This window comes from Lathyrus oleraceus, chromosome 7 (assembly GCF_024323335.1).
Source record: "Lathyrus oleraceus cultivar Zhongwan6 chromosome 7, CAAS_Psat_ZW6_1.0, whole genome shotgun sequence".
Lineage (NCBI taxonomy): Eukaryota > Viridiplantae > Streptophyta > Magnoliopsida > Fabales > Fabaceae > Lathyrus > Lathyrus oleraceus.
Window position 1 is genome coordinate 224,928,716 of NC_066585.1, and position 9,088 is coordinate 224,937,803.

The 9,088-nt window shown below is 34.0% G+C and overlaps 1 protein-coding gene across 2 annotated transcripts; it reads left to right on the forward strand.

The window, feature by feature from the left end:
- The first annotated feature begins 571 nt into the window (after window positions 1-571).
- Window positions 572-8,352, forward strand: LOC127102640 (protein ESMERALDA 1). Of its 2 annotated transcripts, XR_007794714.1 has the most exons (11): window positions 572-1,252; window positions 3,089-3,158; window positions 4,794-4,861; window positions 4,960-5,048; window positions 5,233-5,430; window positions 5,909-6,113; window positions 6,219-6,386; window positions 6,602-6,769; window positions 6,852-7,042; window positions 7,586-7,927; window positions 8,029-8,352. XR_007794714.1 is itself a non-coding variant. In XM_051039985.1 (10 exons), the coding sequence occupies exons 1-10, from the start codon at window positions 899-901 to the stop codon at window positions 7,773-7,775; spliced, it is 1,701 nt and encodes a 566-aa protein (XP_050895942.1). In that variant the 5' UTR covers window positions 572-898; the 3' UTR covers window positions 7,776-8,352. The 2 variants fall into 2 exon arrangements, 1 of the variants encoding a protein (XP_050895942.1); XM_051039985.1 differs by having other exon boundaries at window positions 7,586-8,352.
- The last annotated feature ends 736 nt before the right edge of the window (window positions 8,353-9,088 follow it).

Consider the following 9,088-nt stretch of genomic DNA (forward strand, 5'->3'; position numbering starts at 1 on the left):
TAACCTCGTAAACACTTTTTTACATCTTTCTACTAATGAATTAATAATGTGAATTAATAATATGTAAAAATCTATATTAATTCAATTGAATAAATAATTAATTAATTTTATGATCAAAATTATTGAATTTATTATATTTTAAATAAAAATTAAATTAATTATAGTTTTATACGTGATTAATAAGATATTTTGATATTCTAAAAATGTGTAAAATATAAAAGAAAGTCAACGTGAGCATTTTTTTATAAAAAATAGTATGTTATTACAAAAGAAGAATAAGTATATAAGAAGAAAAAAAATATTTCAAAATCGCCAACTGGACATGATTATTCAAACTCAACACTATAAGTAACAAAATCATCCGAATATATTTTTGACAACTTAATTAAGACATTATTACCAAATATCTCAACTAATTAAAATAATCTGTTATTACTATAGATAAGTTTAGAAAAAAATAAAAATAAAAATAAAAATTGCCAGCTGGACATGAATACTCAAACTCCGATCTATGTTATTTGTTGAAAGGTCAATATCTAAAATCATCGTCTTGTTCGGTCTTTTTCTGAAAGCGAAACGCAGAAAATTCTAAACTTTGGTTACCACTATCGGAAAAAAAAAAACTCAATTTGTTGCAAGAGATTCATTTGATTTGATCCCAAAAATATAATTATTGAATTTATAATAGTTATAATAGTTGTAATAGTTATTCAATAACTATTTTAAATACTAAAATATATTTCTTTTCAATTTATTCATTCTTCAGTTTCATCATTGCATTTCCCAGCTAAGCCAAACCCACGTGCACGTTTTCTTTCGTCGTTTTCTGATAAAACGGTGCCGTTTTTGATAGAAGGAGAAAAAGTGTGTTCCGATGATGTAGAGAGGTTGATCTGAAATGCACCGGCTACCGAATAGCGGACATTCGACGCCGTCATCTCCTCAATCACCGGTACGTTCGCCGAGGCTCCGTCAAGGGAAGTCTAAGGCGGGGAAATTTTCTTCTGGAGGGAATAGTTTAGCGCAGAGGTTGAGTTTGATGTTGCTCTCGGTTCTTCTCCGGCGACAGGGCGTTTTCCTGTTCGCTCCTTTGATTTATATCTCCGGTATGCTTTTATATATGGGAACGGCGTCGTTTGATGTTGTTCCGATCATTACACACCGTTCTGCTCCTGGTTCGGTTTATCGTAGTCCTCAGCTTTATGCTAATCTTCGCCGTGATATGGATTCGGATAACTCTTCTACCGATGCGGTTTGATTCTTTCTCTTGATTTTCTTTTTAATGTTTAGAATGTTTGAAATGAAATGTGAATTCTCTTTGCTTATTCTGATTAGATTTTCCAGGTCTGAATTCTGTGCATAGATATTTAGTGGCAGTAATGCAATGTGGGATCACAGATTTCTAACTTATGAAGTTGATTCTGATTTCCCTCTGGTTTTGTACGTGCGGCTGACTCTAATTTCTAGAAATAGCATGGATGCGTCTAAAAAAAGTGTTTGTGTCTGTGTGCGAAACCAATACGTGATTATGTTAAATTTATTCGTATCAGAGTCGGTGCCGTGTTTTTGGTGTAAATGCTTCATAAGCTTCTAGAAAGCCTGATCAAATCTTGGGAAGTGGAAACCTTTTTTTTTTCTTTGTTGTGTGTAAATACTTTAGCTGAATAAATAATCCGCTCTTGTTCATATGCAATGTTGCTAAATAGCTTGGATAGCGAAAATTTTGACAAACCACTATTGTTCCATGATAGGCTACTTAATACAAAACGATTTCAAATAGTCGCCATAGCGGAGCTGTAATATTATTGCATAGTGGAATTTTAACAATACACTATTTTCCACTATCTGCAATTGACGATAGTAATTGGGAGTTTGATTGGATTGTGCTTGTATGAATTGGACTTCATACGTTTTTACTTGAACTTAGGTCATTGTTATAATAAAATAGAAGTTTCACACTTGTTCTCCTTTCCCATACAATCTCCAAATTTCAACAATCTGTATAAGGAAGAATTACAATGATTATGAAAAAGGTTGATTGGAATAGGCAGTACTTGCTTGTGTGATACTTACTATTGGTATGTGTGTGGATACTCATTTGCGGAAAATTGTTTTTCAGCGTTATCGAGCTTGTTATTTAGAGAAGGGGGAAGAGAGCAATTTGTCCACATTCATGTAATTGCAACAATGTCCCTTCACTTTTCTTGGTTTGCAAGGGGGGTCGGAAGTAAGCCCTTGTGTTGTGATTCGATTGATAAGATAGGTTAAGTGTGACATTGAGACCTGTAGGGTATGAAACCTCACAAGAGGTGCTTGGTATGGAAGTCGAGTGGCCATAGGAGAAAAAGCTATTGGCAAAAGCATCAAATTTATTGTAGCTGTTTTATCTTTTGTTTAACTTGTAGCTCTTTTCTTTTTAAAAGACTGACAGCAGTGCTGTTAAATAGCAGCATAGCGTAGCGGAATTTGGACAAACCGCTATTGTTCCACGATATGCTTTTTAAGATGAAATGATGTCCAATCGCAGCTATAGTGGCACAATAGCACTATTGCGGAGCAGGATTTTAACAATCGGTTATTTTCCGCTTTCCGCAATTGATAACATTGCTGACAAGGGATGGATTGCTTTGAGATGATACTAATGATTATCAAATAAAGAAAACCTCTGTAACCTGCTTATGTATAGTGTCTTTATGAAGAATCTAAAACGTATCTTTTCAGAACTTGAAAACATATGCTTCTTTTGAGGATATTTCTTCTTTGTACAGTAATATCATTATTATGACTTTTTCTACTACATTTTTTTATTTTATTTTTTGTTTTTCTTGATTGATGGCACCTAAATTTACAAGTTGTGTAAATATATTTTTCAGCTTCTGTAATTTCTTCAGAATCTTTCGTATCATTCTTGATTATTGCCATCCACTAACTATGGGAGAATGAAGAGACTGGATTCTGATCAATCACATATATATATATATATATATATATATATATATATATATATATATATATATATATATATATATATTATCAGTCTTGTTAAAATTGGCTACTTTCAATGACGTGCTACTGAAATTCCTTTCAGATATTTACAATATGGAAGAGTCCATATAGAGGTGGTGAATGGAAACCATGTGTAAACAGATCTTTAGAAGGTATATTATTATTTGTACTTAATTTATTCACATAAATGATCATTTTCATATCTCTCTCTCCCTTCCTACATAATTTGTTGATGCTTCTGGTACCATTAATTCATCTACTCGTTGGTAGTTTGACCAAGTTTATATACTCATGTGGTTCCTTTGGATGGGTATGAGAACTTGGATCTTAATAAGATGTCTCTTTGCCCTCACGCTTATGTTTATAGCATTACTTGGTGCCTAGCTCGCAGTTATTTCAAGACATTGGGCAGCTTGGCTACATTCTTGCATCTTCACATACTTTTTGTTTAGTTCTACTTGGAGAGTCAAAGAGAACTTAAATAAGAGGTTGCAAATTTGGAGACGAGTCTTAAAAATGCATGCCTTTCGCCTAAACAGAAGTAAGACGAAGTATATAGAATGTGTAAGTTTAGTAAAAAGAGAAGCGTTTCTGACCTAGAGGTGAAAGTTGGAGACCATACTATCCCACAAATCACGCGGTTTAAATATCTTGGGCCCCTAATACAAAATGATGGAGAAATAGAAGGAGATGTAAAATATCAAATTCAAGTCGGGTGGCTGAAATGGAGGAGAGATTCAGGAGTTTTATGTGACACAAAAGTACCGCTTAAGCTGAAGGTTTACCGGACAGCGGTAAGTCTTATGATGTTTGCGAGATAAAATGTTTGACGGTTAAGAATCAACTCGAGAATAAAATAAGTGAAGTAGAGATGAGGATGTTGGGTTGGATGTGTGGTCAGACTAGACATGATAAGATTAGAAATGACAAAATATTAGAGAGAGTTTTGGAGTAGCACTTAGAGTAAAAAATGATGGAAAAAAGACTTAGGTGATTTGGACTTGTAGAGAGAAGACATGGAGATTCTGTTGTAAGGCGAGTAGATCAAATCAAGAGGAGTCAGACAATTAGAGATAGAGGAAGACCTAATAAAACTATAAGAGAAACTATTAAGAAAGACCTCGAGATAAACGAATCGGATAGAAACATGGTATTGGATAAAATATTATAGCGGAATATGATTCATGTAACCGATCTGACTTAGTGTGATAAAGCTTGATTGTTGTTCTTGTAATCTTTCTTTTTTGAAGGATATATTTTTTGATGTAGTATTTTACCTCTTTTCTCTCAAATTGAACTTTTTTTTCTTATGTAAAGGAAAAGAATTTGGGTAAAAAAAATCTGTGTTTGTTGATGGCATTATATTGCCATTTAATTTATGAAGTGTTCCACTTTTTTCAGAATACCTTATGCAGGAATTGATGCTGTTGGTTGTTGCTGTATATTACTTCCTATATCTCAAATTATAAGTCACTTTGTCAAAAATATTTGTCCAAATTTATAAGTCACTTTACCATTCCAATGCAACATTAATGACTTTTTTCCCAACATACCCTCTATCATTTATTACTATTTTTTCTTAAAATTCTTAAAATTTCTCTTTCATCTATAATAAATGAAGGACAATATTGTAAAGTCATGATTTGCATAAAAGGTGCAAAACGTCTTATAATTTGGGACGGAAGAAGTATATTTTTGTAGGAGAGTATATGGGAATCATAACTGTATATTCTTCCACCACTTTATGTCGTATATTACTTTTTAATTTTTTTAAATGCTGTCGACAGAGCTACCTGAATCTATTGGATACATATATGTAGATGCTAATGGTGGTTTAAATCAGCAGAGGACATCGGTTAGTGTTTTTTTGTACATTCTGTGTTTTAAAATATTGAAAGCATATTTATTTTATTTTTATTCACTTATTTTGTGTATGATGTCATTGCTTTATAGATATGCAATGCTGTTGCTGTGGCTGGCTATCTAAATGCTACCCTTGTGATCCCCAACTTCCATTATCATAGCATATGGAAAGATCATAGGTTGGTTTGTTTTACTTAAATTTTGATTTGTGTTTCTGAACTGTTTTCTCAGATGGAATATTTTGTATTATAATTGTGTCTTTAATATTTATTGTTTGTCATGCATTTAGTTGGTTCCCCGTGTTGATGTTGTTAATTTAGTTTGAAACAGCCCAAATTGATCCATAATGTCTCTCATGTCCAGCAAATTCAGGGATATTTATGATGAAGAATATTTTATCGATACCCTTAAAAATGATGTACGGGTCGTTGACAAGATTCCTGAGTTTCTAATGGAAAGATTTGGCAGCGACATGACAAATGTTCACAATTTCAGGATCAAGGCATGGTCCTCCATTCAGTATTATAGAGATGTGGTACTCCCAAAATTACTTGAAGAAAGGTGAGTTTATGATGTTTGTTGATGAAATACTTTTGTTGGTCATTTTGATCTCTAATAGTTATTGCTTAAACAGTTTGAGGTGATTGATATGTGTCCAAGGTTAGGAGAAGAAAGGGAGGAGTGCACACAACTTTTGTGTTGTTTTGTGGCATTTTGGCTGCAGTGTGATGTATTTGACTTAGTTAACATGCTGGGATTCTTTGCAAATTGCAATGTATGATTATTGATTAGCATTGTGACTCGGGCTCATGAGTCATCACAAAAGATGGTTGATTGGTAGGGAGAGCTGTACCACTTAAGTATCACATTGAGCTTTAATCAATGTGGGGCATGATAGATAGAATATTGTTTTGTATTAAAAAGTTATTAATACCCCCATAAAAAATATAGGAGTTTTATAATCAAATATGGGCTATTTGTTTATGATAAGGAGACTAAAAGTTTTAGTTATGTATTGAATTTAATTTTATTCATGCAGGGTTATAAGATTTTCACCTTATGCGAATAGATTGTCCTTTGATGCTCCTCCAGTTGTCCAGCGCCTCAGGTGCTTTGCAAATTATGAGGCTTTACGGTTTTCAAGACCTATATTAACCATAGGCGAATCTCTGGTTGAAAGAATGAAAAATCATAGTGCCATTAATGGTGGTAAATATGTTTCTGTACATCTTCGTTTTGAAGAGGTTAGTTTTGATCAAATATGAGTGTCTATCAATATATATTATGAATATTGACAAAGACATGTTAATCTTTGCTGTAACCAATGTCACGTGGTTTCCCGGTCACAGGATATGGTTGCTTTCTCATGTTGTGTTTTTGATGGTGGAAAACCGGAGGCACAAAACATGATTGCTGCAAGAGAAAGAGGTTGGAGAGGGAAGTTTACAAAAGCTGGACGAGTCATACGTCCTGGAGCAATCAGGATCAATGGGAAGTGTCCCCTCAGCCCGACAGAGGTTATTATCTCCTTGAAACTTTAGTAATTTTAGTCTGAAAGAAAAGGATGAAAAATTCCAGCAATGCATATTTCTTTTTGTAGTGTTTACTTTTTAGTCTAGCTAGAAGTTTCAAAGGTTTCCTGAAAGTTCGCCTTATTCAGTAAATGTTGATGAGTGTTTTTTGTAATTGCATTTGTTTTAATCATAGTAAGTGCCTTCATCCATCTCTTCAGGTTGGCCTGATGCTGAGGGGAATGGGTTTCACCAAAAACACATCTATCTTTTTGGCATCTGGAAAAATATATAATGCTGAAAAAACAATGGCTCCACTACTACAAATGTTTCCTAATTTGCATACTAAGGAGACTCTGGCTTCTGAAGAGGAACTTTCTCTATTTAAGGTAAATATTTGTAATGTTATTTATTTGTCACCTCCGGGACCGGATTCGTTTTAGGATTTTTGACTTTAGCTACTTGTTTCAGGGTTATTCTTCCAGGATGGCTGCTATAGATTATACTGTTTGCCTTCATAGTGAGGTGTTTGTCACAACTCAGGGGGGCAACTTTCCCCATTTTCTGCTGGGCCACCGAAGATACTTGTATGGTGGACACGCTAAGACAATTAAGCCTGATAAGCGGAAGTTAGTGTTGCTGTTTGATAATCCCAAAATAGGGTAATATATCATTTCATACTAGCATATATCTTTTGTTTGAGTTTACATAGCTTAAATTAATTAGAAAATCCCCCCCATTCGACTTGCGCACGAAAAAAGGGGGAAAATCCCCCTCCCCTTAGCACCTCTTGTTGACGTTGAAAGTAATTAGGGTTACAAAATTTCATGATATGAGATATCAATAGGATATCAATAGGAGTTCGTTTTATTACAAGGTTATGTCTGAAGAAAAGATCTCTTTTTATGATAACACATTAAGTGGAGGGTGTAAACTCTTGGATATACTAGGCTACTGAGCAATGGCTTTGCCGCCAAGAAATATTTCCTTTATTAGAAAGAGAAATACTACCTAGTACCTATGCAATAACTGCTTTCACAATTATAGCAAACTTGTGAGTCCAATTGAGTTAAAGAGGAGAAAGTTCCAAGACAGTTGTGGATGTGATAGAAAATTTAGTAGCATTAATCTTTAAAAAAATTTGAGATATTTTTTCTTAATAAAAGGTACCTGAAGCCTCCCTCCTCTAATTTATTGTTTTCCAGATGGAAAAGTTTGAAGCGCCAACTGCTGAACATGAGGTCACACAGTGATTCCAAGGGAGTTGAGCTCAAAAGACCAAATGACTCTATATACAGCTTTCCATGCCCAGACTGTATGTGCCGTGCCAACAAAACCGCCGATTCAAAATCTAAATCAGTAACTGCCGATTCAAAATCTAAATCAGCAGCTTGATCTACTAACAGAATTTGATGGGTGTTTCTGCTTCTTATAATTTTGTGAGCATGCCCTGCAGCATTTCTGATACTGTGATTTTCATTTCCCCTTATTCCCTTCAGGGAGAAGGCATACACACCATTTTTGGAGATCACATGTTTTTGTTGAAGGTCTCGTTGCTGAGTATATATTTGGATTAAATTTTAAGGGAGTGACATGCTTTTTACACATGATGCCAATTCAGAACAGAATGGAAAATGTTTCTTTGCAGGAATCTCTCCCAGAACATTGAGTGAGCTATGTTCCGCACATGAATTAGTAGCTGCTGTGCCTGTATCGAACAACCTGTTTAAAGAGTCAACGGAAAAGCTTACATTCCTTTCACAACCTGCCTGTACATTACCCGAAGTATGATATTCATGTGTTAAGGCTGTAGCAAGCAATAACTCTCTGTACATTTACAAATTCAGGGTTTTCTTGGTCTGTTTTAGATTAAATTTATTTTTCCTTTGTTCATGTTACCACAGTTGTAGTTCGTTTGCCCTCATATTGAGGGCCTAGTTATTAGTATATTAGCTCATTTGTTATTCTTTTACATTGGTACCCTCATTGTTTTAGCAATGATAGCTGTAAGTGTAACTATTCCACCATTCATAACAAGCAATTAGGAAAGTTTGCTGGACCTTGTTATGAAGAGAGTCCAGGAGAAACTTGTAAAATATTAGGCTGTCGTTGAAAAGGATGTTGGTTTTATTGGAGTTATGGAACTTCACAAGAAAAGCATAGTAAAGCTAGAAGTCACCACACTAACAAGATTTTGACAAGGGTGCTTTAACTGCTCAAGCAAATACATAGCCTAATAAAGACACATTCCTCAGCCTTGGCCGAGCATTTAACTTGCCATGCGCTTTAAATTTGGCACTCAATGAATTGACTATATTAATCTTGCAAATTTTTTTTTGATCATTTTTCAAAATCCACTTAAAATTTGTGCAAATTACAAAACCTCCAGAGCGATACTGGAAATTCACAATTTTATCGGAAAAATTGAAAAAGTAAGGTTTTTATTAGGAATTTCAAATTTTTTTGTGACAATCCTTTAGATTTTTACCATGAATTTCAGAATTTTTGATATTTATACATGCATTTAAGCTGAAAATTTTAGAATTCTCGGTATTTATTCATAGCATGGTACCGGGTATTTCTGAATTTTTGATAGTTCAAAAAAGTTGAATTTTACCAGAAATTTTAGAATTTTTGGTGATATGTAGGGAATTTCGAAATTGGTAGCAGTTCACTGATTTTTTGCGTTTTTTCTTTTTGTAGTAAAG